General features: G+C 39.4%; 1 protein-coding gene across 12 annotated transcripts in view; it reads left to right on the top strand.

Moving 5' to 3' along the window:
* foxp1b (forkhead box P1b) overlaps positions 1 to 22,871 on the top strand; it is a 158,560-nt gene that overhangs the window by 96,216 nt on the left and 39,473 nt on the right. For 10 of the 12 annotated variants that reach the window (XM_056751471.1, XM_056751470.1, XM_056751469.1 and 7 more), the window contains one exon: positions 4,944 to 5,039. The exons of 1 other annotated variant lie outside the window; for it this stretch is intronic. In XM_056751471.1, the coding sequence (XP_056607449.1) occupies positions 4,944 to 5,039 (96 nt within the window). Of the gene's footprint in view, positions 1 to 4,943; positions 5,040 to 16,303; positions 16,633 to 22,871 lie in introns of those variants that run through there. One more of the 12 variants, XM_056751474.1, reaches the window with a different exon arrangement.

Genomic DNA, 22,871 nt, shown 5'->3' with positions numbered 1-22,871 from the left:
ATGCATATAATGTATAGACCTCAGAAAAATACATTGACTGTTCTTGCCAAAGTGATCTGGGGGAAAAATAGAATTCTGTGAAATGAATTTAAAGAACTCATATTACTTTGTGTATGACAAATTGTTTTAAAATCTGCAAAACAACCTACCTGTGTGACAACTAGCCCCGGGCATATACATTTAGCATAAACACGCATGCAGTGCAACGCCATATATGGCAAGTCTGTTGACATGAACGTTCGGAAGTGTGAACTTTGAACACACAAGATGAAAATAAAAGGGGGTTGCACATGACAAGAAGGAAACATTGTCACAGTCTGCGATAAGACATGAGGCCTTGTTTGGTTCCTGGGGGTCGTTTTCTTAGAGCAAACACCTGCAGGGGTTACCGTGTGTGTTTGTCTCGTTGCAGCCATGGCATCCCAAAATACTAACAAGGAATTTTAATGAACAATTCTAAAGACATCAAATGTCCGAGTCACATGAGTCACTTTGAAGCAGTGTAATGCTATAAGAATTAAAAGGATTAGACAGCCACCGCTGACCTTTTCTTTTGCATTTAGTGGTTTTAATGAACATGTTTTCTTTTCCTTTTTACATCCCATCCACTGTCATCAATATGTATTCTGGCTGATTAGCATCAAGAGTTGCCCATAGCAGGGCGCGTTCACGTTTCTTTGGCGGCCCAGTCATCTGTTAGCATTATGCGTCTTTGAACCATTTATATATCTGATCACTTCCACCTAATACGCATCTTGATTCGCTATTGTAGCGGCCAGACAGCAAGTTGTTCGCTTCACTTTAAACGCGCCTTCAGATGCCTAGCCTGTCATCGTCTGGCAGTTTATCGTGCTCGTGTCTGTAGCTGCTTTTAGCCTAGCGCGTCTATCAAGCCCCCGCTACCTTTGAATGCGAGATCAAAAGAAGATGAATTCCAGGCGAGGGGAAGGAAGGGGGAGCGCGAGGGGGCTGTTTGTGCGTGTGCGCTGAGTAAACATCACAGTGACAGCTCACGATGGGTTGCTTTATCGTGACGCTAGCCCTCCGCTAGTCAGCCGCGCTCGCTAAAGTTAGCTTGTTAAACAACAAATAATTCCTTCGCCCGGGGCCCGCGCTCACCTCGGAAACGGCACCGAGTTCATCCTCTCTCTTCTCATTAGTTTTGATCCCGACAAACTCTTTGAATCATTCCTGCGTTGCTCTTTGTCTTAATTGCCTTTTTTTCCGATGTGGTTGATGAAGACGTATCGTTTAGCCGGCTACACGAAAACCAAGAAATTTGTTATTATTAAGGCTTGTGATTTTGAAAAAAAAGTAAGCGTCCTCGACAGGAAGCAGTCTTGTGGTTAGCGTGGCCTAATGTTGGTTTTGAGAACTCGGCGTATCTCTGATTGATCATCCGGATCGTTTGTTGACAACCTTTCTGACGCAATTAACAACTGAAAGCACCACGGTGTACTTTATGTCCTCTTCTTGAAGTGTCTCAATATCACATCCTGTTGACTCAAATATCGTCGTTCCTCCAGCATCCCCAACCCCCCTTCTGTTTGTGTGCAAACCTACACAGTATTTTCGAGTCGTAAAAGTTTCTGTGTAAACAAAGCTCGGGCTTTCAGTAATCTTTATCGCACGGTTTAGGGAGCGTGTTTTACGTTCCGTCTGGCATAACCACCAGACCCGAGAGTGAGAAAGTAGTGAGTCGTAGAAGTCTTACACGAGTTATACAAAAACGTTTGACTCATTTCAGCAATGTTTTCGTGGGCCGCGTGGGACTCTGCAAAATGCTGGAAAAGGGCACCTGACAGGAAAAGTATAAGTCAAAATTCAGCCTTGACTTTGCATTGTTTAAAAACTGCATTAAAAACACAACATTTAAAGAATGTGGAAAATAATACATATATGCATTTGGCAGACACTTTTATCCAAAACACCTTCATTTTTTGTTCCCTTAGAATCAAACCCATGATGTTTGCTTTGCTAGCGCGGAAGCTTACCAGCTGTGGTACAGAAACATTAGAAAAAAAAACATTAAAGTGATTTACTGATTATTCAATACAACTTCAGTTAATAACGGCAACTGGGTTACTGAGTTACACCTGCCTTTATCTTTTAAGTTCAAACACATCATTTTCTGGAGATTTCTCCCGGTCGTCCCAAAATAAAGATTTTCTGCCCATTCATAGCAATGGAGGAGTTTAGTGTCATATTCTCATACAAATTTAATAAGAATTCTATAAATAGAGTATTTATTGTTCTACTGTGTAAGGTCACCGGCTATTCAGCGTGGGAGGGGGAGAGGAGGATGCCGACAGTTTTGGGTGAGAGAGTGGCTTAGGGACTGTATCCTTCTTAATAAACCTTTTTCATATTGAAAACTGCACAGGTCAGCGTGGAAATAATCCTCTTTTATTGATTTAATGTTGTGCTTTGATGTTGTAAAGTGTCTGCAATGTAAATCACAAACAATTTTAGGGGAAGAGGTACCTTTACAATATGCTTATTTGTTGTGTGAACGTGGTTACGTGTGTTAGTGGTAATGCAATTTTTTTTACAGATCTTTGCAGTTCTATCAAGGTGTCATAATCACTTTTTTATGACTTGTTTTGTGATCCTCTGTCTGAGCCATAACATTTAAAGGTATAGTTCACCCCCTCCCCCCACAAAACAAATTTATTTAAAACATGTATATGATTCCTTCTTCTGTGAAACACAAAATAAGATATTTTGAGAAATGTCTAGTGGTTTTTTGTTAACTCAATGGAAGTCATGGAGGTCAATAATGTTTGATTACCAAGGTTCTTCAAAATATCTTTATTTTTAAGTATTCCTTTAAATATTATGGCTCAGTGTTTTTCTTTTTTTTTGTTGAACTATCCCTATTTAGTGAATGTCAGTAACCGAACAGATCTCATCCCCCAACTCCTGTGGTATTTATTTTCCCTACTATGGGAGAAAATGGGGGATGAGATCTGTTTGATGACTGACATTCTTCCAAATATCTTCCTTTCTGTTCAGCAGAACTAAGACATTTATACAGGCTTGGAACAATATGTAGATAAGTTAACAAAATCAAAATTCTCATTGTTGAACTATTCATTTAAGTTGTTTAAAGAAATGCCTTCTGATGCGTCTGGTCAACTAATAGACGTCATTTAATGATATTTTATCTCCATGAAACCTCACAAAGTTTGCCGTTTCAATAAATGCCCTTTTAGAATGAAATGGAAGATTTGATTCAAGAAAGTCACAGTACAGGTGTGTTTAATCTGTTTTACACCATAGGAATTCCTCTTATTATGTATTTGTTTAGTTTTGTCTAGTTTAAAGATCTTTAAAACAATGTAAATTTACTTAAAAAGCTTATTTTAAACGTTTATTATGTACTATATTGAATTATTTTCATTTTTCTTGTTATTGGCACCTTTTTGCTGGACTGGAGAACTTTTTTTCCCAGCGGTGCTGTTGCATTTGTTTGCTGTTATTTTAACGATTAATTTTGCTGCTCCTTGAAAATTTACAATTTTAGATATTGAGATACTTGTACTGTGAATCAAGACACAAATATTGAATAATATCATGATTTTTTGCATTGTTTCTCTAAAGATAGATAGGTTGAATTCTTATGATATGACTTCTGTAATGCGCGTTCCGTCTACTTGTTGCCTATATGTCCATATTGCCACTGTCAAGACAGCAGTGGCCCCTCTGTAGCCTGTTATTATATTCCTGCTTTATGATGTCATACCACAATTCCAGTGCACGAGAAGGTCACACACACAAACAGCTGGATTCTTTAGCCGAGCGGCTCAGTTCTCATCTCCACAGCTTCTTTGAAAGAATGACCAGACGGGAACCCTTTCCTCTCTTATAGCAACCCACCCTCTCTCACAGAACGTCTCGTTTTCTTTTTCATTTCTTTTTTTTGTGTGAAATCTCACTCAACGACAACCCACGTTTTTTGTTGCACTTTGTCTTTTATACCTATCATGTGCCTATTAACAAGGCGCTTATTTCAGATAATAGAGTCAAAGCTCCCCCCACCGAGAAGCCCAAGGGTTTTGGATGTTCCTGCGACTGTTTGTTGAATTGTGGGAGTTTTTAGTGGTGGAAAGAATGAAGCGATGTTATTTACTCAGATGGTTCTCTGGTGTAGGTGTGAGTCTGCCCCTGCTGCTCTGTGGGAACATGCTGCTTGCTTTTCTTGGTATTGGTGCCATTTTTTGCTTGACTGGAGAACTTTTTTTCCCAGCAACGCTGTTGCTTTTGTTTGCTCTGGATGGCATGTCTGATTATTTATGGTGGGGGGGAGGGAGTAGTCCGGCTATAAACATGTGACTGCTGTGTATTTTGTTTTCCACTCTGAGGGCTGTGTCCTCTGACAGATATTTTGAATGCTAATAAACTTTTTATTTGTTTTATGAAAAGGGGTGGGAGGGGAGAGAGACAAACAGATAAAGGTAAAGAGAGAGAGGCAAACTGTGTACAGAGAAGTGTATGCTGCCATACAACTCTTACAATTTCTACAGTATACAGCGTGCCCAATATGTAATCTAAGGTTGTTTATTTTGAGTCATCCCTCTTTATCTTATCCTCCATTTACAATTCAATGTAAATGTGTTTTTGTTAACTGCTTTCTGTCGGTGTTGGCCTTGACTGTTATTTTTTCTTGGCAACCAATCGTTGCACACGTGACTAAAAGAAACTATGTAAAATTGTTTGAAGTCAGCAGAGATGGAAAACCCGTGCGTTGTGCCCAGCTTTGTTATCTATCGGTGAGCCAAGAACATGGCATCATTCGGCTCTTTGACGTTTAAAAGCAACAGGCCTGTTCTCAAGGGACAGTCTTAACCCCCACACACAAAAACACAACACCAAAGAAACAGTTTTTCATGAACTTTTGTTTTCTCACACTGTTCTGTGTGTGTTTTTTTTATTTCACCCAGGCCTTACAAGTTGCTCGGCAGATCCTTCTCCAGCAACAACAGCAAAGCAGCGCCCACAAGTCCCCCAAAAACAATGATAAGCAGCCTGGGCAACAGGTATGTGTGTTAAAAAGTAATTTAATTTAAGTGTCAACTTTGTGTAAGATGTTTTTTTAACATTCCTTAAAGCTCCAGTGTTTGAAATTTTGCAGCATCTAGTGGTGAGGTTGCGAATTGCAACCAATGGCACACTACAACCCTCCCTTTCGAAGTACTACGCTGGCTAACACAGGACTAGGATGTCGTCGCGTTTTTGCTTCTTTCCCGAAGGAGATAACTTTTGTAGAGAAACTCGTTCTGTAAGGCAGTTTGTACGTTTAGGGCTAATATAGAAACAACATGCCGAATTCCATTCAAGGGGACCCGCGGTGGATGTAGATAGAAATATATTCATTCACAACAAAACGCTTTTTTAAGTAAGGTCTTCATAAACCTCTGAATAAATTGTGACCTCATTATGTCAAACAGATCCTCCAAAAAAATACACTTTGGACCTTTAAAACAGGTGGCTAGCATAACTTTCACCACATCTGAAATGTTGAAAAGTCACTTACTTGGTATTTTGGCAAAACTGAGGTTAATTTAGAATTCTCAATGTGTGATTATGGAAATGTTTTTATCATAAAAAATCTGAGAGGCAGATGCAGAGTCTCAAATTCTTCTTCAAATAATCTCTTTGATGTCTAGAAGACACAACTGAGATGTTAAAGATCTAATTTGTGGCTTTTTCTTCCTATGTAATTTACAGTAGGTTTTCCTAAACAGTACAGATGCTGACATAAACACTGTGTGTTTATGTGGGTGATAAGGCATTATTTGTTTATGTTTATGCGGTCGGTTGGTGGCACTTCATGTACCTGTCAAAGCTTGACAAACAGGAAATTAATGCATTCAGGACTGAAGAGGTGGCACATTCTTTCAACGTTCACAACAAATCACACAATAAAATCCTGTTAGTTTTTATAGCACTTTATCAGCACGTAGTAGAACTGTGTGTGCGCCGAGCAAACAATATTGTCTGATTGTTCAGAGGTACAGTAAGCATTGCATTTTCTCAGTCATGTGATCTTACATTTAACTCTCTCAGCAGCAGTTGAAGGGGGCGCCCCGGAGCAGCCCTAGCTCTTGTCTCAGCCTTCAGGCTTTCTATTTGTCTAGCCTTTTAGATGCAAAGCAAATCCGGCCCTTTTCATTTCTCCATCCGTGCCTCTTTTAAAAGAGAGCAGCTAGCCGTGTCTGATGCAATGTTTACGTTTATCTGAGATCATTCTTGCACAGATCCTTATCTCTGTTTGTGAAAGGTGGATGTTGTTTGTTTCATTGTGGAATTAGATGAGACCAAGGGCCATATTTGCTCATTAACACACATCCCTAAGTTAGGTGAGCCTGCATGCACCTTTATGTGTAACATATGGAAGTTGTTTTTATTGATGCAAGCAGTTACTATATTGTTCATTAAATAAGTTTAAAAAGACCTATTTATTAAACTGAAGTGTCATTCAAGTAAACTTAACTCCATAAACTAAACTAAATTCAAGTCATTAATAAAACAAATCGTTCATCTTGTTGAGAAATTCACTATTACATTTAATGGTTTAATTTTGATAAACCAGACGATTAAAAACATATACTTGGATTGAAGGAGGGACTGAAGTCACATATGGTTACAAAATCACAGATGCCCTAGCAACCACTCACTATCACCAACTGTATACGGTTCTTGCAAATTTACACAATTGTGCATTTTTAATTTGGAAAACTGGAAAACACCTCAGGGGACAACTACAGCAATGACAACCTATAGGTTCCTTGTGTTTTGTGAGGATTGAGATAAAGTCGGCTGGATGAAGCTAAACAGCTGTACTCTTCTGGATTACCAGTAGGAAGAGCAGATCAGCTTCTGCAGACAAAGAGATGAAATTAAAATTCTAATTTATTAATGTATACAGAGAGCATGGCCAAACTGTCACTCAAATAAGTGCAAAGAAAGCATGAATGTTGTTTCTGTCGTTTAGCTGTTTTTCTTTGAATATGGTTCTGTTTGCAATGGAATACTTGCATACTGAATACTGCATAGTTTATAGTGTCCACCATTTTTATAACTCTTAACACCGCATCCTAACCAAAGCGATGCGATGAAATCCCTTTGATAAGCAATTAGTTTGTCCATACCGAATGGCAAAAAGGGGCGGGACGCAACAATCAAGCACAAAACACAGCCAATCAAATCAGTTTTTCTAACGCACGCTGCAGCTAAAGAGTGCACATAGAGAGATGCGTCCTGTTCTCATGACTTCATTGATGCCTCACCAGCCGATATGCTATAATTTCAGAATCTAATGTAATCAAACGTATGTACTATGTCCTCATCGCGTATATAGCCTGTCCTCATCTATGATTGGAGATTAATATTCATGAGGTGCAGAATTTACATCGAATGAGATCATTGTGGGGGCGGAGCTATCAGCTGCAACGTCGCTGAAATAGTAACGGCAGTTGCTTGTTGCAACGCGCTGTCGTGGCTGGTTAGCACAAAATCTCTGATTAACATGGAAAATATATCTTTTATCGCGTGTCACGGCGACACTGTGTTACATTGCTCGGTATGCACAAAATTTTAAAAAGTAGAATGCCACATTGCTGTCATGTGACCTCATTATGTCATGTTTAATTTGTCTATGTATTTATAAAATCAGATTTCTATGCTCAAAATACCCATATTATATTATTAACTACATGAGCAGAGCACAGTGTGCTCATAAAATGCAAAAATATAAAAGTGAAATAACATTTACTCTAGCGGTCAAACATTTAGGATCACAATATTTCTTGTGATCTTAAAAATTGTTTAATCTGAGAGTGTATGTTTCGATGTTTGAAATCACTTTTTTAGACAGAAATTGGGACAACATATTCATTTTTTCATTAAAAACTAAAATATCAAAAAATATATTTTTGAATATTGGACCAAATATTGAATGCAAATGCAGCCAATAAGAATCCAGCATAGATGGAAATTACTTTTATCTGTTAAAAAAATACTGTTTAAAAAGCTTCGCAGTCTAGGACCTCAAGAAGCTGAGAAGGAGCCAAGTGTACGATTTTACAAATTCTAGACAAAGGGATGTCTACTTTGAAGATGCTAAAATGTAACATTTGTTTTGGATGCTTTTAGTCAAGCGTAATTCAAACAGTTACAATTGTGCTATTCCAGGGTTGTCATTGGTTTAATTTTATTCTCAAATGTGGAAGAAATATAAATGTAAAGAATGAGATAGTGATCTTAAACTTTCGACCGGTAGTGTTTTTCTGAAAAGCTTGAAAAATATGCTGACTATCTGCTGTTTCGAAAAGTTTAACATTTAAAACTTTAAAACAATGTAATAAATGAAGCAGAAGTGATTAAAATGAGGTTAATATTGTTTCCGGTTTACATTACTGCTGGAAATAAAAGAGAATGTCAAGCTATTTCATAAATACTTTGCACTATACATAGTACTGCAGAGGTAGTATGTAGTGTGCTCCACACACTGCCTTTATCCTTATCTCTCCTTCCTTCAATCCAATAATTCATAAACACATTATATTACCTAAGCACATTATATTAACCTTCTGTCTCATGTGATCAATCTATCATGAGATGCTCATCCCTATTATGTGTCTTTACTGTATAGAGGCGCCAAAAGCCAGCATCAGTTTGCCTTTCTTATTCTAAACTGTTTTAATTCAGTTTGTGGCTCTTTAATGACCAATTTAGAATCACCTAAGACTTTGAAGTTCTAAGGGTTTTGTACATAATTTGATTATTCAGTGCATGGTCAATAACGAAAACAAAATCGTTTTGTGCTTAATGTTAATTATCGGGTTGACCGGGAACACAGGGTACGGCGGTGGATGCATGAGAACATGTTATGTGCCTGTTAAAACCAAAGGGAGTGTCCTGGATGTGAGGAGGATATTAGACAATGAAGGAATCACAGGACAAAAAGACCAATGAATTGTTTTTAGCATTTTTCTAATGCAGTTTAAAATAAAAACCAACAATAAAAGTTTGTCAACTACCCATATGTATACAATATATACAACTGTGGAAAATATCATATTTTCATTTAATCTCAATTCTGGATGTATTGTGTCCATTCCACCCCAGTGTCTGTTACATTTCAACAAAATCAAACCTCAGGAGGGACAAAGTCATTTAACAGCAATCTGAAAGACTGGCAGCATGACAAGACACATGAAAACATGAAAAAATCGAGGTTATCACACACAATTCTTACTTTTTCTAAATACAGATATTCATAAATACAAATATTACTGTTGTATTGTTTCAAAATGAACATGAACTTTCTCTCTTTGCGGTATCTGACGTCTGCAAATATACAGAGCATCTTTTCTGTTTTTTTTTAGCTGTTTCTCCAAATTTCCTTTTCTGCAAATAAATGAATATTTTTATTTGAAATTTGGGAGAAATATGGTTAGTAGTTTACAGAATAAAACAAAAATGATAAATTTACCTTAACACAAACCTATAAATAGTAAATTGTGAAAAACTGAAAGTCTTTGAAATGGTCTCTTAATTTTTTTGCAGCTGTATATGGGTATTTACAGAAGTAAATGAACAAATATATATATACACATACATAGATACGGTACATACTGTATATATACATACACGTATGTCAACTGCCCATATATACAGTAAAGGCTTTTGGACTCCCTCGTTTTTACATAATCTTACCAGAAGAAAAAAAGAAAAACTTTAATTAATATGACACACACCACAGAACACCATAAACATCTGGTGTAGTGACAGCCGGGAGCAGAGGCTAAACACACTCGACTGCTCAAAAAAACGGCGAGTAAATCACCAACAAAATGACACGTGTAATTAAAAGAGTCCGCGCCACTTTACCACTTTACACCTACAGCGGTGGAAGAGAGTCAACAAGAGAAAGAAAGAGAGAGAGGACGATAGAGAGAGTGCAACTCCCTCCTTGCTAATTACGGTTATCACTGAAATGGTAGGGCTTGAGTCATTAGTTCCATGTGCATTTAATTAGAGGCAGTCTGAAATTGGATTTAACTTATTACTTTTTCATGGATCGCTTTCTTGTCATCACTTCAAATTGGATTGCAGCCCCAGGTAACTAATTATGCCCGCCACAGGATCAGGAGTGGAGAAATAGGTAATTAGGAACAACACTCGCAGACCTTCCTTGATAGTCCAACCTCTCCACAGAATGAGGGAAAATGAAAAAAGACCCCCAAAATATTTGTGAGGATCATTTGTAGCGATGCTGTGAAAGCAGGTGCGGTTAACCGCGCGTTGCCGCAAGGCCTGATGGGAAGGGAGTTGCCACCTATGGAGGATTACAGCTGGGTTGGCAATGTTATTCTGACATGATTTTTGCTGTCGCCGTTATGCCCGTACCAGGCACGTTTGCAGTTTAGTTGATTGTTGCACAGTGTAAATGTCATTCCTATCCTCTCGTACTCCGTGAACCTTTGCCGTAAAAAGGCGCCTGAGCGTAAACTTTTGCAGTTTGCGCTTGAGTTGTCGGGGAGATGCGGGGAAACAAGCACGCGTCAGTGGGCGGCTTAAAAAGAGAAGTCGTTTGTTTCTTTAGACAGTGTTGATGCTTGTTGGGATCAGCTGGTGTGTTCGCTTATTTTTGGTGGAAGCGACGTGGTGCTTTCCAAACATGTGCGAGTCATCTGGAAGAGCAGTAAATGAAAGTAAATGATAGAGAGGCTTCTGCTTTGTTGTGAGTGGTGTATGTAGAACATACAAATATAGGGACGAGAAAATCTAAAATCATTTACTCCCCGTCACGTAGTTTTAAACCTATATGACGTTTTTTCTTCTTCAGAACACAAAGGAAGATATTATGAAAACGTTGGTAAGCAAATAACATTGGCTTCCATTGTATGGACACAAAACCATTTTTAAGAATAACTTCTTTTGTGTTTCTCATAAGAATCATAGACCTACATACACTATACTGCATGAAGGTGAATAAATGATGACTGAATTTTTATTTTGGGGTTAGCTATCACTTTAATTTGGGCCTTCAAAAACCTCCTGAAACACTATAGCAACCACCAAAAACACACAAACAACCTCTCCAGAACCTTAGCAAACATATAGCAACACCTGGGTAACCGCCCCAACACCCCAGCCTTGCGGTGAAAACTTTTGCACAGACAAGCGCATCTCACATTTGTAAGATGTTATAATTTGGTTATAGCAACCTCTGAATGCAGGATTCTTTTTACAACTTTGAGATTGTTTGCTAAATGTTCTCGTTGGTGAACAAACTGTAAGCAAAAACATTTGTTTTTCGAATCACTGATTATGAATCATAAAAAAAGCCAAAAATGGTAAATGTCACAGGAAATAATCAGTGGAGAAGTTTTGCAGAAGCTTTCTCTTCATCTCTGTTTCTTTTCATCTTTCTGTCATTGTATGCAGTCACTCGGAGGGCAAGTTGAGGTCAAGCGATAATGTCCTCCCACTTCAACAGACGATGAAGACGACGCACCCACCCTCCCCCTTTCCTCCACACACACACTTCATAGACTGTTACATGACACAGTACAGAAATCAAGCTTTGCCTTTTTTCTTTTTCTGAACTACCGTTTTTTTGGTGGAGACCCATGGCATTGTCCTGACACATGTATACCACAGTGCAACAATCTGTAACTCATTAACGGTGCGGTGTGCTGGGGCTCGCTGGAGCTTAGCCAGCGCTTCCAGGCTCTATTTTAGACAAACCAAGCCCTGTTCAGAGCACAGCCCAGACAAGAGCTGTGTGACGGGGGCTCTGGTATCTCTGTCACCCCCCTGCCCAGCTCCAGAGGTGACAATGAGGCTTTCTGCTGCCTTGTCTGGCGGGCGTCCCAAAACGGAAGTCCAGCGGCTACGGTCGTGTCAGCGTGGAGGGGACACATTGGTGCGCTTGTTGTTGGAGGCGACTTTTTTGTGTTCCTCTGCAAAACAGAATTTGTGTACATTTTTTTAATAAAAAAAGTGTAGTCAAGTGCATCTAAAAAGAACTACGTGGCTCTGTTAAACTCGTCTTTTTCCGTTCTGTGGGACGTTCAAGAACCCTCAACATATTTCTCATTCCTCCATCCTCAGCCATAGCCACGTACTGTTGAAACGTTTGTTTTTTCTAGTCATATTGTAAGAATGCATTATGCGTAATGTGTATATGAGAAACAGGTTTGGATGATGCTGTCGCGATGAGGTCATCACACTTTTTTCCAGACCGTCTGGCCCAGCCAGTGAGTAACGTCCAACCATCAGATCGCTGTCGCATGGACTCCGAGCGCCGGCCCTTAAAGCTACAATGCCATTTCAAGACCATTTTATTTCAGTCATGTTTCTTCTCTCCCCTCTCGTGTCTCCTCCCCTTTCTCCCCTCATCCCCCAAATCTTCTCGACCGCTTTCTTCCACGCAGATGTGAGGTCCTAGCGCAGATGCTTTCGTCCAGCGGGGAGTTTATGGATTGATGTGTGTAGACCGTTATTTCAGACTCGAAAACACTAACAGCTATATGAGATGTTTGGTGAAGTCGCTTGTGTGAAGCCACATCTGACGGCCTGTGGGTTTACTGGAGAAATGACATTTGTCAGCGGTTAGCATGACATGCCTGGGACAGAGGATTATTGGCCGCTGCCATCAGCACGCGTGCGTACGTTTAACTAAATGACTAAATGTAAATGACTAAATGTAACTGTTTTAGTAGTTTAACTGTTTAAACAGCGTCTCTCGTTCCCTATCTGTCGGTCTCACTCACTTTGTCTGCTTTTTTAACTAAAGGAATAAAATTGACGTTAAGAGTAGACAAAACACACATGGTGTTGGTTTATATTTATTACAGATGTTAAAGTCATACCATGCTGTGGCCTGGTGCAGCTTTGGTTGGAAAGGCAACATAGTTTGATAAAGCAAAATTGTTCAGTTGCGTTTTAAGTTTTGTCTCTCACTCTGCTGTGGTTTGTTACTTATACATATTTAAAGGATTAATATATCTCTGACTTTCATATTTTGTTGTATTATTAATGCAGATTGGCATTAATTTTGTTAATATTATATATTCGTTTAGAATTCATGTTTTATTATAGTTTATTACCGCTGATCTCATTTCTATTTGATAAAATGCAATTATAAATTAGATTACATTTTTTTATATTAAATGAAAGAAGAACCAAAAATCTTTTAAAGACACCCTGTAGTGAAAATCTAGTTTTTAACGTTTTTGATGTTTATATTGTGTTTTTGATATGCTTTAGGACAAACCATGTAATAATTTATCATTTTAAACCATTGCTAAGCATTTTCTCTAAGTTCTAAAACTTAAGTTTCTCAGTTTGTGATGTCATAAATCACGACTAATCGTATGCAAAATATAAGTTTTTTGTTTACCTAAATACACGCACTCTTATATAATTTTCAGAACAATTAAACAGTATATTTATATATTAAATGATATATGTGTAAAAAAATACAGCTATGCTGACACATAATAAATAAACAAAAACTTTTGTTTTGCATACGATTAATAGTGATTAATCAGCCTTGTTTAATATATAACACTGTTTACAGTTCAGGACTGTTCAGTTTAACCAGTTTAGAAATGGTATTGTGTTTTTCTCTTTTCTCGGTTTGAAATGTTTTGATGACGCCTCCAAAAATAGCGCCTGACTCAAAAAGCACACACTCCGAATCAATCACAATAGCACATAAAGAAAACAACATTTCCCCACCCACTTCATTTATGTCGCACACCACCGACAAAAGAACTCAAAGCACTAGGAGAAGCACTTGTACCGTTTTAGCACAGGATAAATCAAAGAAGATCTACCCCGTATTTAGCAGCTTTGTGAATCATAGCACAATTTGCTAAATGCGCATATAATTGTTTCGCCGTTTGATGTCGCCTGTAGTAATTTCATGTTCCTATGCCAAATATCATCATCGCACACGAACAGTACTGAAACTGCTTTTGCTGTAATCGTCCCAGGTCAGAAATGACTGTTGTTCTCAGCTCTTTCATTAATAGATGTGACATTCAAGTGTGTGTGTGTGTGTGTGTGTTTGGTCCTTCAAATGAAGGTTGTTACCCATAGCACCAGCTGTTTGCTGTTAACAATCACACCTGCTCTGATAAAACCTGTTTAAGTAAACAGCCGATTACATTAAGTCACAGAATGGCATTACAAATGAGCTTATTTAGACCCGGACAAAGGTCTCAGAGTCTTTGAACAAAGACACAGAGGATGTCATCGTCACACTCGTAGTACTGTAAGTCATCGTGTAGAGTGTCGCTGAAACTGCAATGGTTTTATATGACTGTGCAATTTGTCATTGCACCCGTGTGCTAAACCCAACCGGGTTACCAGCAAACGCTTATCTGGGATCAGCCCAATGTCACCGTGACAGTAATACAGGGAACCGCAGAGTCGATCTGAGATGGAACGGGCGATTGTTTGTGTGTCAGTCGCGAAAAAGAGTCAACCTGTGCTTTCCAATTATCTGTAACAAGACGTAAATGAATAGTGTTGGTTCTGTGACTCAGAAAGTGATGGAGTGAATAAACAGCGAGATCTATTAGACTACTTGGATAGAAAGAGTATGGGTAATTATGGTGTGCAGGCCTGAACACAGCAGAGACAGAGCGAGAGAGAGAGAGAGAGAGAGAGAGAGAGAAAGAAGTAGGAGGCTTGAACTGTATGTCTGCTAAATTTATCATGAGCCCTTTGGGAACACTGAAATGAGAACAGTGGCCTATTACTGCTAAGAAGGTGTTTTATTGAGAATATGCCGACATTCTGCCCAGGGGAGCAGGCATGGGAGAGGGGGTACGGCCAAGTGTGTGTGCATGTGTTCATATGAGCGGATGCATACGTGATGTGTGCGCACATGCAGGACTCCTTGCCTTTTCGCCCTTGTTCAAGTCTGAGCGCAAGTACTGTATGTTTGTGTGTATGTTAGGGAAACAATAAAGGGAGTCTTTACTATATTTAATTATTCACTAAGCTACAGCTTGTAAAGAAATGGACACTTTACTCACCTAAATCTTTTAAGTCTGTAATTAATATGTCAAAAACTTTTTTTTGTACAGAGAATTAGTTTTTTCGTTGCACTAAATGTGATATCTTTTTAGACATGTGCTGTGAAAAAAACGAACAGTTGGTGTTTTTTTAAAACAATATATAAATACGTTAATCATGGTATTACTGTCATTAAATTATAGTTCCACCACCGCACTTTTATTTTATTAGTAAATCAGAATTTTCTCCAAAATGTAATTTTTTAAACAATTTTTTTCCATGTAAACTATACATTTGACGGTACATATTGCACTTTTGTTTTCCAAAACAAGTCACTGCAATTATGTAATAATTGTATATGTTATATGGTGGTAATGGGATGCGGATTTGTTTTGATTGCATACATTTCCATAATATTTCATTTGATCCTTATTTACCTATAAAACTGTTAAATATATGTGCATATATATAATATCAACGTGGCTTTGATTTTATATATTGTCAAATGTGTTAGTATATGTTAAGCGTTAAGGTATTACCTCTGTTTTGGCATGTGTAATACAAAATGTGCCAGTAGGGGGCAAACCCAGTTTTCTATGTTTGCCCTCTTTTTGAATGAGAGAGTGTGAGAAGGTGATGATGTTTTAATCACTTGCTAGCTCTGAGCACTTATGATCTAACCGTTTACAGTAGAATTAAAGCCCTGGTGTGTTATTTTATGTTGTGGAAATTAAAGTTGGATTGGAGTTTCACCCACGCACGAGTGTGTAAAAAAGAAACAGAACAGTATTCACTTTTTAAGTTTAACCCTAAATGGATATTTCGCCTTCCTGTGAAGGTTACTGTACATTTAGTCCATTATAAGGAAAAATTACGTGTCTCTTTTGCATGATCACTTTTTGTTTGTTCTTTCTTTCAACTAAAATGGAAATGCGAGCTTTTTGTTGTTACCATAAACAGCTCCCCTTTAAAAGAACAATAATAACTTTCAGGACCTCTGTGTTTTTCTTTCTGCGTTTACTTATCTGTTGTTTAATTAAAGGGTTTCTTCAAGGCTTTCATTGTTTCACAAGCAGGGACAAAAGCTTTTCTAGGGTCACAGGGTTAACAGGCATCAACTGCGCCGCTTTTTTCTTTTTGTTTTGTTTAGCTCCTTTTTGTTCTCTCTCCCTCTTTTTTTCCATGGGGTCCCACACAATGGCATTGCTTCACCTGCCCCCAAACACACGCGCACACGCCCGCGCGCACACGCACGGCCCGCGGCGGCCCCTGCCGCTGCTTGTGTCCCCATTTGAATTGATTATGTTTAGAGGGCTGCTTGTGATTGGTGGAGAAAGGGCGTGGTTGATTGGATAGTTTTGTATCTTGTCAGCTAGGGAGCAACCTCGCGCGTGCAATCTGTCCACATCCCCGGGAAAAAGGCTCGAGACGCGGCAGCACGCGCACACGCTCGCTGTAAACGCCTCTCTCTCCCTCTCGCTCTCTCTCTCCCTCGCGCTCCGCTCCGACTGTCTTCTCGTCTTCCGCGAGTCTCCAAACGGCCCAGATTCATTCTGTTTACCCTGCCAGCCAAATGGAGTTTGTCAGGTTTGTCAATTTGATTGATTCTGTAATTTTTACGCGTTTGATGTTGCTGGAGAAAAGTTTTACAACGTAATTTGTCCTGAGGAGATTGAGCGCGCGCTGTTTTTGTTAGTTTATATCAGTGTTGTCGGATAGGATGGCGTAAACACTGATGCGATTACAAGTTCGTGTTTAGATGATCTCTTTTTACTCAAATTAAACGAGGCTTTTTATTTTATGTTGTTTTGTGGTGTGGTGTGTTGTTGTCAGTTGTCGTTTTGATACGTTTTTGAATGAAGACTTGTTTTGCTGTTTATCATGAGCGGTGTTTATTGTCTTTGTTTTGAGGATGCCTTCTAACTTTTTTGTCGTCTTATTTTTTAGACTTTTGGGAAAGTGGTGTTTAGATTGCACCTGCTGATCTGATTATCTTTGCTTCTATGCTGTATTGTTTTATTTAGCATTTTTAGATTTTTTTTATTACATTGTTTGTAAAACGGCAAATTGTCTAATAACCGCTCGTATAGTTTTTTGCAGTTTGTTGTTGCTTGAGTTTACTGTTTATGGCACTGTTCCTCTTCACTGTTTTGGGACAGGAACACACTTCAATTTGACACTTGTGTCGTGGGCCCTCATATTCGTGTGTGTGTGTGTGTGTGTGACTGTGCACACAAGGAGTGTGGATGTTAAATAAAAGTTTCTGAATCAAACACGCATATGATGGTGTGCTTTTTAAACTTTATTCCTTTCTTCTGCCTTAATTTAAGACGTGCTGTTTAATTTAAAGTCTAAAATCTAAATGTTCAGTCTGATTTTAATGAAGATATGCAATAAATAAGATGCAAATATCTCAGTGTTTGTCATTGTCTAGGCTGGCATGATTGTGAAGAGACTTATTGATCAGGGGGTGGCGGGGGCTTAGTAAATATTGCAGGAAAGGAGGGGAGAAAGGTAAAGACTAAAAAGTTGAGGCTAAACACAGAGGCTTGTGGAGGGTAATGCCGCACAGCTGTGACCACCGGGCCCCTTGGTTTGGAGAGAGAGAGAGCGGGGTGAGAGCTGATTGGTCTGACAGTTTGTAATCAGAGTTGATTTATTGTTCATTAGTAGTGCATTAGGGCCTGCTCTGGCTGGGGCAGAAATGCATTTACGTTGTGCCCCGACAGGCCACGAGCCTGCCAACACCTGTCATTTTACCCCTCGACTTAAGCAGAGACGTATTAGTGGCTAGAATGTGAATATTTGCACGCGTGAGAATAATCACGCTTGTTTGTGCGAGATTTGTTACTTAAAGAAAAGTCTGCGCAAGTGTTTGTATTTTGTATAGATCGTTCCCATAGGAAAGTTTTTGGTCATCGAAATGGAGATGGTGGCGGGGGGGTTATCCGGTTAATCGTTTTAGTGACCTACTTCACAGACCCCTTACTCTATGCAGTAAGAATTGAAAATATTTTGACGATGATACAACATTGCCAGCTGTTCTTTTCTGTGGTGTATTTAACGCTGTTCCCCAAAAGAGGAGAGATATAAAGAAAAAGTTTTGCTTTCTTGGATTTTCCGCTTTTCCTTAAGACGCATTTTGTCTTCTTTTCGACTACTATATTTGCAAGCACACCAGGTGAGCGTTCTTTCAAGAAGGTGCAGCGCTGTGACGAATTGCTCCGAAAGACAATTTTATGCAGCAAAAAATACTTGCAGCTTCCACTTCTCACACATCTGTGGTGTCAACACTGCGTAAACTGTCAAAGCTAATTTAAAAGCAGAACAGGGTAAATTTAGAGGCAGTGTTTGTGTCAAAAAGCAGATTTTCATTGCTTTAATTTGTCAGAATACCTAAAGATTGTTTTAGAGCAAAACCTTGCTATCTAATGCTTTTGATTTAAAGTTTTAAAACTATTAAATCAATACCCAAAGACCCATACCCAAAGACAAAATTTCTCTTATTAGGTGTTTTGCTAACGATATCTCCACACTAATATAAATCGACCTTGATGAACATGTGGCGTACAAAGACAAACAGCACGACACAACAGATCAAAACACATCGCAATTTACTGAAGCCGTCATGGAGACACGGATAAGCGCTGTGGTCGTTCGCTGTGACACAGAATGGGGACCTCTCCCATGCGAGGATGCGACGACCATTGTCTCGAGTAAATTCTCAATTTGAGGGGGATTTGTGTGACTGTGATCTTAATTAAATCTCGACCGACTCCAATAACGCATCTGAAGGCATGCGCGACGTTGCGTAACCTCGCTGAGCTGGTAAACCATAAATCATATCAGCAGGATGTGTAGAGAGAGGGAGCGAGAGAGGAAAGGGCGTTAGGGTGGATTGAAAAGGTGTGAAGTGGTCAAAGGCGGTTTTGTTGACATCATTGTTTTCGGTGGCACATGTCAGCCAAGTTGGCGTGATTTTGTGAATGTGTCTCACTGTGAATGTGTGTGTGAAAAAGTGAGGGAAACCTTCGCAAGGGTCAACCGGGGTTGCTTTGAGGTGAGAAACGATTGCTGCCTTCAGCACGGCTTTGAATGACTGTATTCTTGAGATGAACGCCACCACATTGACGTTTTGAATCGAGGGAATTCAATCCCAGTTTTTGCGAGTTGTATTGTGGTGGTATAATTTGTATTGATTTAATGGTCATAAATGTTGAACGTTGAGAATTTAATTTGAATGCATTCTGTATACTGTTAATGAAGAATAGCAATAAAGCTTAAAACATATTTCTACTACGCTGCATTTCCCATCAGCATGAAAATAGAAAAGATGTTTAAATATTTTGCACCTAGTGGACCTGGTTTAATTTTAATTTTGTACTAGTGGAAAATAGCATATTTTTTTAGGAAGTAAAAAAAAGAAATGCCTACATCGATTTTATTCTGACCAACGTCATTTGAACGCACATGAATGTTATAATTGCACCTTCCCAGGGGACTTGAAGACAGTACATGGGTCATCATCCTGCACATCATAAAATACATACCAATAATCAAGAAAAAAATTGCAGTCTATTCACAACTCACTCAATAGGTTTTTGTGCTTCTTTGTGTGTGTGCACGAATCCCAGCAAACAGTCAGAGACATATTGAGGCATGATACATATACCTGTGGCCGCATAATGCATCCCTAAGATACCCATCCATCTTATTTGCATAAGTGTGAATGCCTTCGAGCAGCAGCTCAGGGCTGATGGTGTTACCCAGCATCAGGGCACCTGCAGCGGGGCTGAGTCATAGTCAGTGTGGGAAAGGCAGCACTGTACCGTGCTCCGTTGTTAATGCTAACATGAACCTCATGACTCCTTCGCTCCTGCTTGTTTGTTTAAAGGTGAACCGGGCCAGCTCTGCTCTGAGAACTTGTTTGTTTGTGGTTAACAAGTTAATTAAAATGCAATCTGGATTTTTGTTTTTACAGTTGCCCTGAAAGGGCCGATCCCCCGGCAGAATCTGGTCGGTAAATTGGCAGAAAATGTGTCTATGATTATCCTGTTTATGTGAACTGTAAACGGCAATGAGGCAGCCAGAGCGGGGAAGAGTTGTGTTGTGCATCGTTGCAGTGGCGGGAGAGCCTAAGATTTCAACACTTGGTGTCAGTTTATAATCATTATTCATAAATATTAGACAACAGATCTGAGATTTTTATTTATTGGGATTGCAGGATTAAAATTCAAGGGAACCTTTCAAGTCCTCCTTTTTTAATTTTTGATTGATTTGTTTTTGCATTGCGGTACACAATTTCACCAAACGAATATTTGAACGCAAACCGAGTTCAACTAAAACCGTGCATTCAGATTGCGTGGGTGACTAATTACGGCACTCGTGCAGCGTGAAATCCTCATTTCCACAGCACGCCATGCAGCGCGAGAGTACGGACATTACTATTCCCTATATCTGCGGACAATGTAAACCAAGAGCCTTCAAACAGACGAAATCTCCTCTGATTTCTCAAGGGCTTGTTATTTTGTACTTCTCAATTCTATTTGATGTCTGACAAAACAAGATGACACCGGGGGAGCAGGCATTAAAATTTGATTCTCCTTTTTTCCTGCCTTCTTTCTTTCTTTTCCTTTGCAACCTGTTTTCCGTGCGGTCGGTCCGACGTACGAGATGCTGATTGAAGTTGCCCCCCATAAGTCTTCACGCTTCATCTTAATTGGCCATTTCTCTCTCTCTCTCTCTCTCTCTCTATCTCTTTATGACATTTTGCTCTTTCTAAAAGACTGTTGTTCATTAAGTCAAAATTAATGTTTCTAAGGATTGTCAGATATCTTCTAGTCATATCTGAAGTGCTGGTCACAGTTTCCTATTTGTCATGTAGTGCAGATGGAGTGGACACTAGGATGTATTTGCAGTTACATGTATTTCCCATACTCTCCCAGCAGGCGTTTGCTTGATGTGTCTAAATCTGTCCACTACGTGATCAGATTGTATGTCCACTGTTTGCAACCCATGTTTAATTGCATAGCAGTTTAATTGTATTTTATTATTTTCACAATAACAGACAAGTAGTGTTTTAGTATTAACTGTGTTGTGAAGGTAATGAGAAACTGTTCAGATTTTTCACATTTGAGACACAACAGATGTTTGCATGTGTTGGCATGTTCTGCATACAGTATATAATGTATGTGTTTATGGGTATGTTTGGAAAGGGCTGGCAGACACAGGCCTGTGCTAGCACATTGCCTACAGTCACACAGCATCTGTTAGTGTGTGTGTGTTTAACATCCACACCTGGCCAACACCACTCCTTAGCGAAATTCATAACCGTCAGCTTCCTCTGGTTCGCTCGCTTTTCATCCTTCGAACTCTTTCTCTTACAGTGCAAACAATCCTAATGCTATTTAAAACCATCCAATCGACAGCATTCCTAAAATTATCCCTATCTTGTTTAGCCAGATATCTGCCTTACCTCAATGCGTTTTCATCGTCACGGCCTGAAATATGTATTTGTTCTCTCCCCTCACCTCTTATCAGCCATACGGCCGTTTACCGCAATTCATAATAATAATTCTATTTCGCACACATGCACAATTACAGCCAGAGGAGTAGAGGGAGCCGTGCCCGACGGTAAGCGCCGGGATCCCTCACTCTTCTTAAGTGCTGCTGATATAGTGGCCAGGATGATATTTTTCAGCTGAAGTGGTTCTGCTCTGCGGCGGTCCGTCTTAAAGAGATTCCAGCTCATTCACCAGCGGATTAAATGCTAGTAGTTACAATGATCAATAGGTTAAGAGAAGGCCCATCCCTCTCTTCACTAATGACCTCAGTGGTAATGGGCAGTAAAATGTGAGCTGTAATAGCCTTTCCACTAGAGCTGAGGTTTTGTAGAAGTGGATACACACACGTTAATGTGAGACAGGAGGGTGTGAAGCTGGTGTCGGTGTGTCTGTAAGGTGTGGAACTGAAGGTTTTAATTGGCATTGAGATTTGCCTTGAAGTTGATGGGTAAGTTAAATGTTTGGCTGTTTGTTGTAATCATCTTCCTTGTTACAAAACTATCATATGATAAGGACAAAATAATTAACTTGAGTATTCTTTAGAGTTGATTAATGAAAATTCTGTCTTCTTTCAAGTTCCTCCTTCAAGAAAAATGTATTAAAAAAATCTCATAATTACTACCAATATCCAAAATGGCAAATCCATTTGATTTTCCAAGTATAAATGATGGTCTGAGTGTTTTTGATGGTGTTGTGTTCCACCACCCACTCGCTGACTCTGACCTTCAGAATAGTTCGTCAAAATTAGTGGCGCTGAGAAATAAGGACATGAGTGGATAATGACTGTGAAATGAAGAAATCAAGGGGCGCTGCCTATGCAAATGGCGCGCTGAGCCAGGTGAAAAATGGGCCGCGTATTAAGACGTAGTGGTGGTGCGTTAATGAGCATGCATTTGTGTTCAGCCTTGGCCATGACACTGTGTTTACAGCATAACATACACGGTTATATACACGGTATGTCGAGTCTAAATTGGGCGGAGTTCATCTGGAAGCTAACCTCGCCCCCTTACAAAGGGAACCCATTCCATCCTCAATTACATCCATCAGGCCGTGACAAATTCAAACACGTGTCAGTGGTTTTGACTCGGAGACGCAATTGGTGTAACCTTGGTGAAGAGAGACTGTCGTCCTAACGTCTGGCCAATCATGAGCAGATGTGAGGCGTACATCTGCGATCACATGCGCTCGCTTGGGATATGTTAACAGTTGCAAAAGTACGCCACTATCACGTTCAGCACAGCCATTGTTTGCTACCCAATGTCA

The sequence above is a fragment of the Triplophysa dalaica genome, chromosome 6, assembly GCF_015846415.1.
Source record: "Triplophysa dalaica isolate WHDGS20190420 chromosome 6, ASM1584641v1, whole genome shotgun sequence".
Lineage (NCBI taxonomy): Eukaryota > Metazoa > Chordata > Actinopteri > Cypriniformes > Nemacheilidae > Triplophysa > Triplophysa dalaica.
The sequence above is the reverse complement of the archived record's forward strand: the minus strand, read 5'-3'. Positions and strand labels throughout refer to the sequence as shown.